Source organism: Orbicella franksi, chromosome 5, assembly GCF_964199315.1.
Source record: "Orbicella franksi chromosome 5, jaOrbFran1.1, whole genome shotgun sequence".
In the NCBI taxonomy this organism is placed as follows: domain Eukaryota; kingdom Metazoa; phylum Cnidaria; class Anthozoa; order Scleractinia; family Merulinidae; genus Orbicella; species Orbicella franksi.
This window is the reverse complement of record NC_138149.1, coordinates 4,691,040-4,709,758: the sequence shown is the minus strand read 5'-3', so window position 1 is coordinate 4,709,758 and position 18,719 is coordinate 4,691,040. Positions and strand designations below refer to the sequence as shown.

The 18,719-nt window shown below is 37.3% G+C and overlaps 2 protein-coding genes across 6 annotated transcripts in view; both read right to left on the bottom strand.

The window, feature by feature from the left end:
- Positions 1-1,389: 1,389 nt before the first annotated feature.
- On the bottom strand, positions 1,390-2,773 carry LOC145487374 (protein HEXIM1-like). Its single transcript, XM_081466138.1, has one exon. It carries the CDS (start codon positions 2,591-2,593, stop codon positions 1,640-1,642), a length of 954 nt encoding a protein of 317 aa, XP_081322264.1. The 5' UTR covers positions 2,594-2,773; the 3' UTR covers positions 1,390-1,639.
- Positions 2,774-5,156: 2,383 nt separating this feature from the next.
- LOC145487372 (uncharacterized) overlaps positions 5,157-18,719 on the bottom strand; it is a 32,161-nt gene continuing 18,598 nt past the window's right edge. For 4 of the 5 annotated variants that reach the window (XM_081466133.1, XM_081466135.1, XM_081466136.1 and 1 more), the window contains 13 exons: positions 16,392-16,521; positions 15,586-15,775; positions 14,634-15,002; positions 13,119-13,378; positions 11,719-11,970; positions 10,944-11,126; positions 10,169-10,262; positions 9,748-9,878; positions 9,575-9,650; positions 9,194-9,277; positions 8,325-8,385; positions 7,801-7,884; positions 5,157-7,225 (listed from right to left, as the gene is read on the bottom strand). In XM_081466133.1, coding sequence (XP_081322259.1) covers positions 7,151-7,225; positions 7,801-7,884; positions 8,325-8,385; positions 9,194-9,277; positions 9,575-9,650; positions 9,748-9,878; positions 10,169-10,262; positions 10,944-11,126; positions 11,719-11,970; positions 13,119-13,378; positions 14,634-15,002; positions 15,586-15,775; positions 16,392-16,521 — 1,989 coding nt within the window. In that variant the 3' untranslated portion in view covers positions 5,157-7,150. The remainder of the gene's footprint in view (positions 7,226-7,800; positions 7,885-8,324; positions 8,386-9,193; positions 9,278-9,574; positions 9,651-9,747; positions 9,879-10,168; positions 10,263-10,943; positions 11,127-11,718; positions 11,971-13,118; positions 13,379-14,633; positions 15,003-15,585; positions 15,776-16,391; positions 16,522-18,719) is intronic. The other variant, XM_081466134.1, reaches the window with a different exon arrangement.

The following is an 18,719-nucleotide window of genomic DNA, read 5'->3' as shown; positions in this document are numbered from 1 at the left end:
CTTGCACAAGGAATGATGACTCACATTAAACTGCTGTATTAGGAGAATGTAAAACTTTGGCTGTAATTTCAAGAAATTCTCTGAAATTGGGAGACTTGGAATTTGAAATTGGGAGACTTCGAATGATCCTTGGAATTCGAACAATATTTCAGGTCATTTTGGAAAAATATTATGCCCAGAAACATCTCACAAGTTTTGAAAACAATCAAAATACTCGGAAGTTTGAGTATGACCTTTATCACCCGCACAGTATTCATTGGAATCCCTTATCTTCCCCCTTCCACAGCACCATCTTCCCCAACTCCTTACCTCCCAAATCATGTGCTGCAAACGTTGGCCTTAGGCAAGATTTCTACCGGAAAATTGTGCATTTCCAGAAAATATCCATATGCCCCTCCCCCCCCCCCCCCCCCCACCCACAGAAGGGATTGAAATTTCCTGGGGATGGGGGTAGGTCTCTATACAACCAAAAATGTAAAGAAATGTTTGAATTTCCAGAGTGGTGGTGGGATCTTAGTAAAAAATCCGTTCTGTGGGGGAGGATATTTTCTGGAACTACACAATTCATAATGGCTGCACAAGTATTGATTTAAAGAAGTGTTTTTATCCAGTTCCTTGGTTGTATTGTCAGTTTTTGCTCCAAAAAAAGAGGTTCTTATTTCAAGAGTGATATGTGACATTTGATTTGCATGTATCATTAGGAACAAAGGAAACACTGGATGTTTTGAAATTTGACTCTAGCTGACTGAAAGCTGCTAGCTTTGGAGAAAGGTAAAAAGCCCTGTATATTTAAATTGATACTGCTACACTTCTTCAGTGATTATCTGATGCCAGAAAAAAAGTTTTAACTTCTTAACGTCAGCAATTAAAGGAAATATTACACCTGTGGCAATTAAAGGCAAATTGATGACAATCAGCCAATATCCTTATATGGATGCATTGATTGATTGATTGATAAAGTTACACGTTTCACAGTAATGTTTGTATAACTGCGACATCACGATTTTAAGCTTAATTTTTTTCTTGTAGTTCCAACTCTGGGATAGTTTTGTTGTTTCTAGAAGCGTTTAAATCAAGTTTGATTGTATTGAAAGTTCTCTTCTCAAGGGACGATTTTATCTGCACGCTTCTAAACACGTTTGTGGTTTTACAGATATCGGACTACGCAAACGGTCATCGGAGAGATATCAAGTAATTTTCTATTCTTGTACCCCTGATTTTGTAATTTTGGCAGGGACAGTATTCTAATGTTGCCTCAATTTTTAACTCCCATTCTTTGACCGATGAATAATACATCAATTTTGACAAGTCTTGGCTATACAATGCAATGAGCGATATGATAATAACGAAACGCACAGAACGTAAACAGAGACACGACAAAAAATAGTCTCGAGATCACTACATATGAATTTTAATTAAAAAATACATCCTTGGCTAAATTATTTGCAATACATTAACCGTGTCTTCGTTGGGAAACTCCGACATCGCGTCTACACTACCATACACTAGAAACTTGTGCCAAACACAGATTGTTATTTTTTAGTGTGTACATACTTCAGCCACTCACTGGAATCCTCGTAGCGTACAGGATTGGAACTTTAAATCAACTACAGCGTCACAAAATACGTCCAACTGGACATTAGGAGACTTTAGGTGAAACAGATTTCTGAAAGCGTTTCTTTATGTCTTCGTTTTCTGCTAGTAAGCGTTCATTTTCTTTCCGAAGTCTGCTTAATTCTACGAGCAATATTTCCTCTCGAGTCTTCGAGTCTGCCTTGTTCAAGTCTAAATTGCTGTCACCGTTTAAAGCCCCAGACAGTTCTTCAACAGAAATTCGCCTCGCAAAAACGCTGTCTATAGCTTCAGACTCTTTCAGTTTAATTTCCATGTTTTCTACACGTTCCTCTAGAAGCATAAATTCGCGTACAAGTTCACTTTTGCTCATTGAATGCAAGTTCTCTACATGAACTTGCTCGTAGGCCTCCGTGAAGTCTTTCTCGAAGAACTGCTGCTCGTAAATTTCGTCTTCGGGGGATTCATTGTAGTCATCATCGAAATCCGAATCGTCGCAGGAGTTAGACGGTACCCTACTCCTCAAAGGAGTTTCTTCGCCATCCGATTGCATATGAACATGTGAACCCAAATCTGGCTCCGCTAAATCGTGTTCGGCCATCAAAAACTGAGTAGTGTTGTAAGGCGCGGTGGGTCGCCCCTTAGCATTTATTTGTTCTCGGAGTTTAAAGGCTCGCTTTGTGTCTCTCTCGTCTCGCTGCTTTTTCTCTTCCCACGAAAGTTTGGAATAAGGAACGTATCTTTTCCCGGGTCTGTTTTGATTCCGCCTCGACCCGCGACGGTGTTTTTTCCGAACGGGCAAAGGTTTCCAGTCCGCGACCGATCGCGTTGCTGTTGTGACCGGGACACAGCTTTCACTCTGTTGAGCATCTTCTTTCTCCGCTAAAGATGCTCCATCGCCTGCTTCTCCTCCGCTCTGTCCGCTAGTGCGTTCGTCGTCCCCCTCACTGCCGTCTTGCTCCATATTCTCCCGACTCGCGTCGGTTGGAACAGATGACGAAGAATCAAGTTGTTCGGTCATTGAACCTGGAACTAATAGTTTCCTCTCCGATTGAGATGGCTTCCCAACAGAAAGTTAGTATATTGGGCGAATGAACGGTCCTTTCCGCCCACGATCGGGAAAATATAAGCGTTTTTAGGCCACAACCTTGGCCGCTATACTGCCTTCGTCCTCTTCACTCATCGAACAACTGGGGTTGATGATACGAGTTGGTGTGTTTTCAACCTCGATTTGTTGTCATTCATCAAACACGTGACTTCTAAAGATTGTCTCTGATTGGATGACAGTTGGAGGAAAACAATGGCCACGTGATTGCGTAGCAATTTGAGCAAATGGAGAGGAAGTGGGGGAGGGTAGGGTACGTAGAAAGCAACAAGAAACAAAAGAACGAAAAGCGAGAAATAAACAAAATGACGAAATTGCAGCGAAAGCGCTTTCGCTTGCTTAGTAGCAATAGCAGCAGCAGTCGTTTCCTCATGAAACGACTGTAAACACCGAAGATAGCTCTGGCTCTGGGACGAAATATAGAACGAGGGCGGGAAGGGGGCGAGGTAATGGAGTAAATTGTTTCTCGTGTGCCTGCATTCACTGATTGTTTGTTTGTTTGCATCGTTTTGATTTGAAATACAACCTTTGCAACACGGTAAACTGCAAAACGAAAGAAAAATACGTAGTCTGCCAACAGACCACTTCAAAACAAAGAAATTTTCCGCGGTAAAGAGAACCTGTTTAACTGACTTATATTAAGAGACAAACGGACGACAAAAAAAGCTTTGAGACAGCGCTGACAGTGACCTCTAAGACCGGCCAGCAACAAAACGATTTTAATCGACAATAACAAGCCAGCAGCAAGACAACCCTGAACTCAGCAACAAAATAGAATATAACTTATTACAGATTAATTTGTGAGTGACGAGCACGCATAACCTTTCAATCGGTAGTTTTTAAGTCACGCATTTCATTGGCCAACATGCAACCCAACCTTGTTCCCGGGCCCTCTCTCTTTGATGTTTGGACTTCAAGGGTAAAGTCCTGGAAACGAAGTTGTGACAACATTTGGCCACAGACCTATTGCATAAGTGGCGCCTAAATTTGAATAACAATACTTTATACATCCTTACTATGTTTCTAGGCAAAGGATTTTTCACATGAATGTGAGGCCTGGGATTTATAAATATCGTTATTCAAATTCTAATGGCCATTTATGCAAAGGGTCTATTAGTCCTGCAAAACACCGTTCAAAACCAAACTGCAATTTTAAACAATTTTACAGACGGAAAGTCTCATACAATTTATTAAACTTCACCTGCATTAATTTTTTATCACAATTTTGTTGGGCAAAGGAATTAGAAAAAGAAAACACATTTGCTTCCGTGGGTTGGTAGATCAAACATTTGAACAACTTTTAAAATTGTTGGTTTTAAACTATATTTTTATTGAACTGACTTAATGAATGATCACATAATAGTTATTTGCTGTTTACCACTATTTCAAACAAAGGGAAGTTATTTTATTTAATTACAAAGTTTTCACATTGGAAAATTAGTCCAAATAGGTATATGGGTTTAAAATTTGAAACTTTCATTTAGTGACACATTGTTACCATGGATAGCATTAGATCAAAATTAATTATACTTAAGCTTTCCAGGTGATCAGAAATTAACCTTTGCCCCTGATTTAGCCTTGCAGAATTTATAATTTAATCATAGGGTTAAGTTTAAATGTTTATCTGCCACAAAACTTACATTCCCATTTTGGTAACAAATCAATGCTTTTTAAAAATTGTATAATACCACTTAATATAGCTTTTTATGAACCATAAGGATAACTTTAGAAAGTTCCTCCACAAGCTGTTACAAAGTCCAACAAAACTAAGAGTCCAGCCTTAGTGTCTACTGGAAATTAATTGTATTGGCTAAGAAAAAAAAAAACAATCAAACCAATAAAATAATGCTACGATTAATTCTTCCTAAATTGCTATAATTACCGTGTATATTACAATTATGGGCATTATTATTAGCAATTCAATGAAATAACCAAAAAATCCAACAAAATCTGACTGCAAAAAAAAACATATGGGCAAAACAACAATCATTTTACCTGAGAAAATATTACCTGAACAGCACAGCAATTGCATTCCTGTGGTAAAAGTGGGCATATAATATTGGCTACATATAAAAGTATTAAATATCACAATTCTAATAATTAAAATTGGGCATCATTGATATTAAAACAAATCATTTCCACCCATAATTAACTCCAGGACCTCTCAAAGGTATAAATACATATAAGATATAAGAAGTCAACATGTAATGACATTTCAGGCAAAGTTTCAAAACCATGGCTTTGTACCTTATCATTGGAATATTTAGTAATGTGGAGTGTTAGTACAGTATATTTTATACCACAAATATTAAATTTGTGAAAATTTTAAGATTATGAAACTTTAGTAAGTTATTATTTGTGTTAACTGTTATGCATTGTACATTGACTTATAGACATTCACCGGATAAAAAGGATAGTATCAATTATGTTTTATTTTTACCATAAATCTACTTAAGACAATGAAATAGAAAACTATGGCATATTTTGTTCACAATATTTTGTACATTTATTTATTATTCTTTAAAAACTACAATTCATCAACCACTGCTAGACAACAAGGTTTCTTCCCTTCGTCTCCTCTAGGAATATCTATTCCCTACCCTCCCAGCCCCACCCAGGACCCCTCCCCTACTAGACTAAATTCTGCTACAAAGCAGATTTAAGTACAAGTAAAATAAGCCATGACAAAATTCAAAGCCATAAAACAATATCTTTACAAATACTTAAATACCTATCTGATAAGGCAGTATCACATCAAGGTACATACGTGTAATCCATTAACCTTAATGATAACTTTTTTTTCAGAAATTTTAGACATTAACAGCAAAACGGGAAAGGATATTTCAAATAACGGAGATGAGTGAGTCACAATTCTGAGAACTTTATATTAAAATTTAATGGCTGGTATTCAGTTACGGCATGAAAACTGCATACCAACACTTCTATGTTCTTGGAAATATTATGTGAAAAAGTTCTATAGAAGTAAAATCGTAAAAAAAGCTGTTATAGTTGTAGAGTCACATTTGAAGAGAGCAAGGTGACAGTTTGTGTCATTGCAATGGCAGCATTATGAAAGCTATGTTAATTTTGAAACTGTACCAAAAATCAGTATCATAATTTTAGCAAAATGTATGACCTGTCTGGATTACCAGTAGCAACTGTCCTTGTTCCACCCAGGCTGCGATCCTTTTGGTCACAATAAAGAATTCTGAGCTCTAGCCATGTCTGATATTTTTTAGCTAGTGCAGAGTACTTGTTTTGTGCTCTCAACTAATCAGATTTGTCAGATTTGATAGGAAGTCTGAATATTGAGGACTTCAGCTGTTGGACCCACCCAAAGGTCGCGATTCTTGGTACTGACCAAAACAATCATGATTTGGACATATCATCATCGATACTCTGTGTGATCAATTATAATGAAGAACCCGTTCTTCACAGCAAAAGCTGTCGTGATTGAAAACTTAATTCTCTTGATGAGAGTAATTAGGAGAAATTTGACTTGGCCTGGGACCTTAAATGTCAATGAATTTTGTTTCTCTCAGCCCAGTCCAAATGTTAAACTATCGTTAATCAAAAAAGAACTCTTGTGGGTATGAACAAAGCAATAAGTTTCTGAAGAACTGCCATGCCTTAAATTACAAGTGAGCTAAGTGACACACTAGGTTGATTATAGAAAATTGATCAATGTAAATTAATTACCATAGAAAAATAGTACAAATTTTTGGTTTCCACATGATGTCATTGCCCCATATTTGGACGACATTTACAATATCAAACAATTTCTAACTGGCTTCTTTTGTTTGTGTCATCCAACATGGCTGTCAGGATGTTTTTACTTGTCATGAATCTTTTGGGACTGGTTGCAAACACATGCGCATGAGGTTAAAGTGAATGTTTCAGCCAGAGTCATATAAAAGTTGAATCACACTTAATACTACTTCAAAATTTACCGATGTAAATTGATTAGACTGTCACTTTTTCATGTTATGCAAAGTAGTTGCACTATGCATAGTAAAGTTCATTCACAGGCTTGAGATTTTGAACTGGGCTTAAGAGGTTGTTATTTAATTATTTATATCAATCAGTGTAACTTTAAATGAGAATGATTGATGCTGCTCTCTAGAAGCCTCTAAGCCTTACCAATGTAATCAAAAATAAAATCCACTGCATTGAGACAGCACCCAAAAAAAGCCCTAGTATGATTAAAATCTGTAAAAAGAGATACTGTAACTACAAAATCTAACAATATCACACATCTGTGGTATTTCACCAAGAACAAAAGATTCCTTTTTCTAATTTGCTGCAACCTGATAAAGGGTATGTGACCTTGAGGAAAGAAGTTCTGTTCCTAATTTGATCTGTGATCTCATTTCACGATGGAGTGGAACCGCAGTACTTCTGCTTTCTGGGTTTCTGAGTCTTGTGACTGTTGTGCCCATTTCAGAATTGTTCTAATCAACATTTTTCTGCAATTCATGGAAGCTGGGTCACTTCATCATAGAAGCGAACTCTTGGACGACCCCTGCCTGGTGATGACCTAACTGGTTCCTTCAAAATTAAAAGAATTGACATAGTGAGTATCAAAGACTAAAGATTGCAGGACTGATGTTATGCTGCAATGCTCAAAGCCCTGTCTCACTAGCATTCTATGTAACCCCTCATTTATGAATTTATTTTTCCTGGATATCGACATGTTTCATATTTCAACAGAAAAAAATATATCAAGTAATCGTAAGAGTGTTTTATTACATTTCCAAACACTTTGAATATTTTGGTCTGAAAATGTTCTGGTTTACCCTGCAATTTCAGCTCTCTTCTCTGTGTCTTGAAATGTTATGAAACACTGCCTCGTGCTTCATATAAGATGTGACATGTAGCAGTGTTTAATATTTAAAGTACTGCTGATTAATGGTCCCACAAAAGGTTTCATCCACAGACGTAAAAGCTAAAACTACCTAAGTACTGACTTGATATTTAACTGTATCCTCCGCCCTCCTCCCCACCACACCGTTTATTTCCCTCCATAAGGACTACTTCCTTGAGCTCCCTTGGCTTCTGACTCAACAATAATCATCAATGTAAGCTTAGCAGTTGCAGAACATCAAAAAATCAGCAAATCATACCTCAGTATAATGGTTTGCAGTTCTTTTTGGAATATAATCTCTTTGGACCGAGCGTATACTATCAATCACATCTTTATCAACATCCTGCAAAGGCAAAATAGTAATTTATATCATGAGGTATTAATGAATTGCACTACATCAGTAAAAGTTTCTTCACAAGTTGTCACTGTTTTACAATCCTTTTAATCCAAGTGGTATTTTTCTTTAACTTTTCTCCTGCTGCATGTAATAAAACATCAGTCCCAGTAGTCACAAGAATCATCTCATGTTAAAAACATTTTGTAACCAAACTATTGGGATATTACTGCCCAAATGTTAATCCTGGCCTCTAAACATTCAACAAGCTTTTCATCTCTGGCAGCATTGAATTGTCCCCTCTGAATTACCTTGTCTCTATCTCCATATACCTTAAATTCATAGTTAGAAGACTCCCTTAAATATTTCTTAAAGCAGTTAGTAAATTTCTTTTTAACGACTTTACTGTTTAGGAGGGGAAAAAAATAAAATAATCAAGATTTGCAAACCTCTAGAGAGCTGAATGAAGCTTCACTTTCACTCTTCATTTGTTGCTGAGCAGATACTAACCTACATGTACAACAACGAATGAAAACATAAATCAGGTGAGGTTCTAGTCAGACTTCCCTGAAACAAAGCAGTTCAACAACACAACATGATACACCTGCAATGACTAACCAAAAACAAAAGCAACATTTAAACAACTCTGTGGGATACACATATGCATTGGTCCACATGTTTGCCAATGCATTGCCAAACATTTGATCTATCAGCAGAGTAAGCTATGGCAATGTACAGAAACTGTGAAGTATATAGTCTATCAGTCAAACACAAAACACTGTGTTTGACCACATTTCCAAACACCAAGAAGAGAGTTGAAAATATGATGTGCAGCAGCATATTTTTGATCAACTTCGAGGTGTTTGGAAATGTGGACAAACACTGTCTTGAGCATTTGATATATCTTCTCAATTAAAAATAAAACTAAGGAGAACGCAGAGAAACAAAATTGTAAAAATCTATGTTATTTAAGATCAGACATCCAAACACTGTCACGGTCATGAGTTCTTTTGTTTAAACTTGATGAATTATGAATGAGTTTGAGAAAGAAGATCAGCAATATTTCTTCATTTGAACAAACTGGAGGAGTTGATATAATTATGAACAGTGATTAGCAAACAAATGTGGCTAGACAAAGAGAAATGCAAAGCTACCATGAGACAGTGGTTCCAACATGATGTTGCTTTTTTTTTAATGTCAAAAAGAAAGAGTTTCTAAGTTACATCATTGTCACTTTAATTATGAATACGTACATGTAAATATTACTACAAGAATTCAATGTTAAACGTAAACATAACTTGAAAATATTATTTCTTACTTTTGCAATGTAAACAATGTCCCAGTTATGTGTTTACACCTGCTAACCAGGTTTTCCAGTTTAGAAGGTTCTTCTTTCAAAAACCTGAAGGAAAATATGTGTTACAATAATGGGCAGATTTTCAAGTGCAGAAATCAAGACTACCAGGTAACATTGCGATCTTTTAGTACAGTGGAACCTCTGTAAATGGACATCTCCTGTAAGCAGACACTTAGTAATCATCTCAGCCACATAAAAACAAACACTGTATTTTTAACCTCCCTTAAGTGGACACCTCTCAAAAATGGACACTTTTTTTGGTCCCAAGGGTGTTTGTGTTCGGCTGAATATTTCAAACCCAACTTTTTAACGCCATCATAAATAACAGCCATATACACTTACTTATCTCCCTGGACAATAACCTCCAACTCTGAAGCCATGATAGATTTCATGTTGTCATGGAGCTCAGCAAATTCACCTGAAAGAAAGAAAATTATCTTATTGCAAGGAAATACAAAATAATTATTGTTTTTGCACGTCTATGAATAAAATAGTGAAACTTCAAGATGACCTACTCTTTAAATCAGAGACTTGACGACTTATGATTGACAGCTGACTGTTAAGACTGTCCACTTCAGCAGGATTGCCAATACATCTCTTTTGAACAACATCCAACCGAACCATCTCCACTTCGCTTTCCAGTTCACTGAAACAGATGTGAACAAAATACAGTAAGAGCCATATTAATTGTACAGCTGAAAGCTATGAAACCTTTCAGTTCTAAGTTCAAAGAAGCAATTCTCCTTACCAACTGCTATAAATTTCTTTTAATGTTACCTTAAGAATTTGATTGTGCATAAAAGACAATTAATTATTTCCCCTACTAGATACTTTTCTTAATTCTCGTCTGCTATCTGCTTAACAAGGTAATGGATATTGCAAAGAGAAATTTAATTTTGATCACTTTTTGAACTCGAGCAGTTATTGTTACCATACCTTATATGCCTGTTTATATCGTTCTTTCCTCGAATGTAAGTCATTTCCTCCATTTGGACTTTCCGTCTCCCAGACTTCAGAGCAGTATCATCAGCTAAAAAGAACACAAATGACCAATATTAAAACAATTATTACAACTTCTGCACAATTCACTGTTGCAATTTCCTGAGGGCCAACATTAAGTTGCATGAATTTGAATGCAGTAGTTTGTGATAATCATTGGCTAATAAACCAATACAAGCCGAGGAAAGATCATTCTTCGTATAGTGTGATCGTTGGGGTGAGGGTAGTTCTGAAAAGAACTGTTGTTGGTGACTGACGTTTCGACAACCTTCCGAGATGACTTCTGCTCAATTGTCGAAATGTCACTCACCAACAACAGTTCTTTTACAGAACTACCCTCACGCGGACGATCACACTATATGAACTACTGATACTCCTGGGTTCAAACCATTTACTAAAGATCACTCTGTAACTACCACAAAAAAAAATTGTTAGCTTTAAATTTCTTCCATCATCAGACTTATTTGTCCTAAACTGTAAGTTCCCTTGAGCCATTTTATTCTCTTTTAAAAGCTAAATATGCAGTGAAATCTTTCTTCTAAAATATCAGGGCCAGAAGTTGTGGTGTGTATAAAGCTCCATATTATTTCCAGATCTTCAGTTTAATTGGAAGATAACAATATTTTCATTGCAAAAGTGCAAATATTTGAAACAAACGATTGAAAATCAACATAACATGGTTACAAAAGCGGATTAAGACACACATGATTACCATTGCTTATCTGTGCAACACGTTGTACAATCTGTTCCTTTGCATGTCTCATCATTTCTTCAAACTGTTGCGCTTGGAATGTCTGGAACTGTTTCAGCTGACTAAGCTCAGCTCTCAGCATCCTCATGTCTCCACGGAGTGTTGATGCTCGTACCTCAAGAGCTCTCTTGTCCTTAACACGACCTGCAAACAAAATGTAGTATTATTTCATTAAATGGCATGATGCAACAGGAAAATAAAAAAGATGAAAAAACAGATGCTTCTTCACAAGTATTTCTCAGTCACAGCTGGTTTCTGTTATTCTTAAGCCAAGGCCAAATGATCACAACATTTCAATGTAACACATCGCAACATGTTGAGCGCTTTTGGCCACCCTGTTGTGACATGTTAGGTGTGGTCGAATTTGAGCCAACAACACCCAACATGTCGCAACAGGGTGGCCAAACATGCGCAGCATGTTGCTTATGTTGCATTGAAATGCTGCTATTGTTTGGCTGGGGCTTTATAATCTAATAGCCCCATAACTCTATAACACAACAAAAAGCTTCAAGAGCCTGTTCTCTCCTGTAATGTTTCCATTACCTTTTGCATGACCCAAACCTGTTTGAAGATCTGTAGCTACATAACATGTTCCTAATTTCCTTTAAGACATTCACAGACTTTGTTGAATCACTTGATGAGCAGTGTTGACCAAAAGTTGCACAACAAAATTCTAACAATAATTCTAATTATTTTGACCAACTTCATGATTCATCAAAAACTTTGAAATCTCAACCTTCATATTTGACTGAGGCATGGCTGCCAGAAGAGGCTGAACTGTTTGATGACAAAGGTGTGGGACTGTCCAATGACCATTGTCTTGGTTTTGATGACGGAAGTGGAAGTGTCTGCGTCTGATACTGTACACTGATGTCTCGCTTAGTTGCTCTAGGGGTGTGTTCTCTTTGAAGTGTCTGACTGTATTTCAAAGAAGATTCTCTGGAACTAGATGCTCTGGGGGGTGGGGCAGGTACATGTTTGGGTTTACCTGTGGATGTAGGGTAATGTCAGTTTTTATAACTTTTTATACTAATAATTATCACTAAATAATTCCCAGTTCTTTAACAGTCTGCATCATGAACAGTGGAACAAGAATTACACTTGCTGAATGTTATTCTGATTTGCCATGCATATGGTGGCTTTTTTTAAGTTCTGGGCTTATGGCGAACATTAATGTTAGAGGTGGCTTTCTAAGTAAATGAGGAAAAATTGGATGTTTCATCCAACTGTGCTTCCATTATCTGAACATGTAAAAGGCTTGTAAACATGAATGCATACACTGAAATTCAAATGATAAATAAGTGCAATGAACACAACAAATGCAGAAGAAAGCAATGACCAGCAAAATGAAATGAAAGCAAAAGTGAAGAACAGAAAAGAGAGTACAGTGGAACCCAGCCTTGCCGTCACCTTGTTAGTACAGTCAGCTTGTCATTACAGCCCCTTGTTTTTGTCCTGGCAAAATGCCCTTACATTTTCTTAAAAGAACACCCTATTAATGTGGCCAACAGCCACATTCTGAAATCCCAACCTGCATTAGCCTTTATAATTCTACCGGGATTATACAGCCACTCAAACCAGTTACGTTCATCTTCCCATTGTTAATAGTGTATGTACTGATTGAAGTTTCAATCTTTTAAAGATTTATGTATAAATTCCAATACTTATTAAAGAAAAGTTGTCTAGAATTGCCATTGTGATGTATCTGTTAAGATGTAACTCAATTTAGACCAGTCATGAAATTTGACCCTAACCCGTTAATACAGCCACCCCATTAATATGGCCAAATTTTCATGGCCCATTGGTGACCGTATAAACAGGGTTCCACTGTATGAACAAGAAAGATGACTTTGTTTTACATGTACAGCAACAAAATGTGCACAGTTCAATTCCATTTGCTAACAGCTATATAAATCATGACTAAAAATTGTTATCAATATTTGTTTACTGATGGTATAAGTTATCGTATCCCTTAGAAGATATCTAATATTGAAGAAGAGTGTGAAGAGAGATCTGTTTGACCTTTTGGATGATCCTATACACTAATGCAGCCTTTAACGAAAGAGATAACAAAGGGAAAGAACGCTAAAGGTAGAAATTTCTTTCAAGTCCTCATCATTGCTTACTGCAGTGTACCTTCTAGGGGTGGAGTCGGGCTAACATCAGACGACAGGGACTCATTTCCAGAATCACTCCTGAACCGTGTTCTAAACGTCTGCAAATGACTTGGTTCATTACCTTCTGTTGAACCATGGTCAATAAAACTGCTCTGCGAGCTGGACGCACTCTCTTCAGCACTTTTGCCTGGTAAGCTATCATGGCTCCCTGTTTTAAGGGCATCTTCAAGCATGTTGGTAAGGGTGTCAAGCTGATCCTCAACTGGGTCACGTGATGACCTTAAAGTTAAGCACACATGCAATCATGTAAATGCAATAACAGAAAAAAAATCCCAACCATGAAGCAAATCTGAATTCTCCCAGCTGGTAAAACAAAAACAGTACTGAATGAAGAGTCATTTTCATGTCTCCATCAGAGCTTGAAGGGTGGATACATCATCAAACTCTTCCAACTAGTACTATAAGAAATGCATGGAGACCAGTAGGGATAATTTCTACATTGACATTGGGGCTTTAAGGGTTAACACATAAACTTCTTTCAAGCATTACTGTATGATATGCAGTGTTTCAGCCAGAAAATTTTACTTGAGGGCCAAAGTGGCCCCTGAAGATCTTTTTTAGGGGCCAATTTTTTAGGGAAGGGGCCACTAAATTGAAAGCTACAGAAGGAAAAAATGCATCAGGGTACCAAGGAAATAAAGCAGTTTATTAGGATCTATGATAAAATTTAATAGTAAGTGCTTTTTGAAGGGTTTCTACTCAATAAAGTTTCTTTTGAATCAGATAGTAGTATGAAGGATCCATGCATTACAAGAGAACAATCCTTAGGCCTACAGGATGTAGTCAATGATCAAGGGTTTGCATTATAGGGCGATTTCAAACATGATCAGCCATTTGGAAGTTTTCTGATGTGAGAGAATCAATACAGCAAAGCAAAAGGACGGGTTGACTTCTTTTCTTATGTTGAATGTTTTAGAAACAAAGATCTTTCAATATGATTTTTCTAGAAGGACATAAAGTGTGACAAAATAACCGTTACTGGTTGTCAACACAGAGAAATGTAGTCGCCATTATGCCGTATTATGGGGACTAAACCAGAATTTTTGGTAGCCAAGGATGAAATGCTTGTTGCATGGGCGACTGTATTGATCACAATTTCGAGCTCTGGGATGGCGTTTAAAATATTATGCCTGCAGTCTTGTAAAAGGAAAGGGCCAAATTGGCCCTTTTTTCATTTTTCTGGGGGCTATCTCTGATTGTAACGCGGGATTTCCACAATGGTGCGCTCTGGCAGAAACACTGATATATATGGAGACTAGTGGAGTACTTGTTTCTTGGCACACGATCTTAAAAGGCCAAGGCATCAAAAAGATTCCCTCCTAACAAGTATTAAAAGAAATGCTTCAAGAAGGGTCTGAAAAGCTACAAAGTTTTGAAATCTACTACCTAGGCCTAAAGAGAAACCTCAAGTGACAGGAGGCTTTTGTGCATGGTTTTTATTACATATTATTCGCAGCAATAAGCAGGCAAGTACCTTCTTGGTTTCAGAGTTGTACCAAGGCCAGGTAACGGAACTTTCTTTTGATTCATCAGAGAACCTCCTCCAGTGTGCGGCAACGAATTTTCACCTTCATCGTTACCAACCACTCTTGTAACTGTTGTGATGCTGGGACCTCCACTTGCCTGTCTTGTCACTGTTGTTGTTCGTGTGTATCTGACATTGCCATTGCCACCACTGTGGATGACATCAGCTGGTGCGTAGTGACTGTGGTTAGGTAGGGGTGTGCTTGTTACCTGAGCTCCTATGTGTACAGCAGTTGGGCTGCTGACAGAATGAGGGATAGGACCATTCTGGAATGGTCTGGACTCAAGCATCTTCAGGTGAGACTTATTTGACAAGTCACTAAGGAAAAACAAATAGGCACGGTTAGGTGTGTGGCTGCATTACGGTAAGTATGTTGCAATTTATATCAATAGCAGTTGGTTCAGGGTCATTTTGCTGTGTTCTTGGAAAATTTAAGCCACTTAAATGTCTCTGTGACTCTTTCCACCCGGGGATATAGTATCAGCATGGACTGACTGTGGGAGGCACGGTGGCCTCATGGTTAGTGAGCTCAACTCCGGATTAAGCTGTCCAGGTTCCAGCCCTTCCTGGGGACATTGTGTTCTGAGAGTGCCTCTCTCCACCCGGGTGTATAAATGGGTAACGGCAAATTTAATGCTGGGGGTAACCCTGCGATGGACTAGCATCCCATCCAGGAAGGAGAAGAAATACTCCAAGTTGCTTCATTCTACAGAAACTGGAGGTAAGCGCTGGCTGGAAGGGCCACTTGGTCATATGCAGACTTACTTTATGAAGTGATTGTATCACAAGTTGTGAAGAACTAATAAAGGAACTCAATATCAAAATTCTATTCATCATTCTTGAAACATTACAGTATTTGCTGAAACAAGCTAGCAGACTAAATACAGGTTTTCAAAATTACCTGACATTGTCAAGTTCATAGAACACTCCACAAGAGTTGTCCTTTATGTAGATGGTCTTTCTGTTGTCATTGTTCTTGATCTTGTCGGAGAACGTTTGATTAAACAATGTCTGTACTTGTTGAAGACCTTCCATTCCTGCTGGTAACATTGCACGCTTGATCTCATCACCATACTGTAGGTATACAACCCCTGATAAACAACAAGAGTGGCACAATGGATACAATTGCAGATCTCTTTACTTTGGCAGTATTATTTATTTTATCACTAACACTTCAGGACTGCATCAAGTGCTCCCTCGTGGTATGCCACACAGACATGTCCTCTTAGAAATGGTCCCTCCTTTTGCAGGGCTGTCAAAAATGAAGTTTGGAGTCACCTGTTGCTTGATTTTTACACCCATAACACACTTGTTACTTTGTGGGTGAATTGTAAGAACAAAAGACAATTTCACTCTTAACATCAAGGGCTTATCAAGCATATCCCTAAACTGTTACAGGAGTTACAGGTTACACCCCTTAACAACAGCCATGTTTAATTTAAGTGCATCCCTTCTACACCAGATTTTAGGTGCATCTCCTTATTTGAGGTGCCTCATAGTAGAACTTTCCATAATCTGACATTCTTGGGTCTCAAGAACTTAGAGACCACTTGGGACAGGTGTCCACTTGGATGAATTGTCCACTTGTGGGAGGTTAAAACTGTAGCATGGCGGCAGCAACAGACTCAGTGTCTGTTTACAGGAAGGGTCCCCTATAAAGCAAGTGTCTATTAGGGGAGGTTTAACTACATTAGATAGCAATTGTACCTGGTGTTGAGGTTGTGTGAGACACGTGGTTTTCTTCTTTTCTTGGCATTGTTGGATATGTCCCTGGTTTGTCCAACAACAGCTCATATCTTTTTTGCTTCGGAGAAGAAGCTGGAGGTGGTGGTATAGCCTACAAAAGGCAATTATTTTTAGCAGAACAATGTTGTCTCTTTTAACTTTTATCAAACCTTAAGAATTGTAACTAGATAACAGGAAACCCAACAATAATCATTTTATTTCAACAAGAAGTCATAAGGATTTGCAACTGCAAAATAATGTTAGTAATGATGGCAACAGACCAATTTTGATATATTAAAATTCGGTCTAACACAATAGACCTCAGCACGAGGCTCTCGGGAATAAACCCCACAAACTCTGTAGTTATTCCCCAGAGCCTCGCAATGAGGTCTTTTGTTTTAGGCTGAATTTTAATATATCGAAATTGGTCTATTGATAATCTACTTATGAAGAACCTTACTACTTTGATCAGATTCCTTTGAAATTATGCAAGACTCTTTAAGAGTTCACAGTAGTTTTCTTCGATTGCCCAGAACTTATGTTAGTTTTACACTGACAGCATTTTTGAGTGCTTAAAAAAGAATCCCAAGGCTACTGGTTTACTTCGACCAAAGTGCTACATTTCTAAACCATCACTAACCTATCAAGCAAATAATATTTTAGGACCTTGCTTGTTTCATGTTTAGTAAAAATGTCCCTCGCACAAGTTTACCTTTGTCATATATATCACACTGGCCTTCCCAGTTCAATTTTTCTTTGAATGCAGACAGATGTATTTTTATTAATCCTAGGAATACTCTTTGAAGCTCTGTAGACAGACAGAACCATTGTTTGTAACAGTGAGCATTATTTCAAAAGTATCAAGGTAAGGTTTGTGATTGTAAATAGTCATAGCAGATGGCTAGAAATGCAGTTTACTTTTTATATACTTTCTAACATGCACAGTTTGTTTACTGGTCTCAACAAAGTTCCTGATTTTGTCTTGATTTTTGCCACATGCACTATTCATCATCCTTGTTTGGATAGACAGATCTCCAACACTCTTCTTATTAAAACAAACAGCTAAGTGTGCTTTTATAATATTCCTAAACTCTTGTCTTTTGGAGGCCACTGCTAGCACATAGTTACAACTGTTTCAGGGTACAGTTGAACCCCTCTGTTTTGAACTCGCAGGGGAAACAAAAAATTGTTCAGAATAGTAGGGGATCAAAATAGCCAATAGCAAATGACTGAAGGGTAAATCCAAGAGAAATGGTTTTGAGTTTGAAATAACGGGGAATTCGTAACAACCCAGTTTGAATTAGCTGGGTCCAACTGTATTGTTTCACATAGTAAATTGTTTTTTTTTATCCCTTTTTAAAACGCAGTTTTATCTTTATTTAATTCTAATGTGTAAGAAAGTGGACCTTTAAGCTATGATATCAATTTACTTAAGTGAGGTTCAAGAAAGTAAATCAGAACTACACAATTTTATAGCCAAACTGAGTGTATTTAGTTCCACAGCTGGAGCATAGGGAATTAAAAAGCAAATAAATTATTTATTGAATTCACACAATCTCTAGTAAAACAAGTCGTGTGCAGGGTCTTGACGACAAAGCATTAGAGCATAGAGTCAATTACAGTAGCATAGTTTTATCTCACCTACAATTTAAATAAAATACTGCAAAAGCACATAAGAGAAAAAGTAAACTACAATTTTAGCCATCTGCCATGACTATTTTTAATGACAGACCTTACCTTGACACTTTTAAAAATAATACTAGCTATGTAGAGACAATAGTTCTGTCTGTCCAGAGAGCTAGAAAGAGTTTTCCAAGGATTAGTAAAATTGATCTGTCTGCATCCAAAGAAAAATTAAACTGGGAAGGCCAAAGTGATATACATGACGCAAAGACCAACTTGCGCAAAGGAAATTTTTCTAAACATGAAACAAGCAAGGCCATAAAATATTATTTACTTGATAGGTTAGTAATGGTTTAAAAATCTAACACTCTGTTGGAAGGAAAATCAAATAACCCTTGGCTATCAGATGAGTCTTTTGTTTTGAACACTGTTTACAGCAGACTATCTATGTTGACAAGATCTGTCTAAGAAATAATTTATACCTTTCACTTATAAATTTTGCCTGCTAGTTTATACATTGAGATTACCTACTACATAGAAGTATGGTGCATATAAACATACCCTGACTCTGTACATGAAGTGTGTTGGTTCCATTACAAAAGAGAGTAAAATTTTGTGCGCAGCCAAAAAATCCAAGTGTAGAGTCTTGTAGTGACAACATATAATTATTTGAAGACCCACACTGAG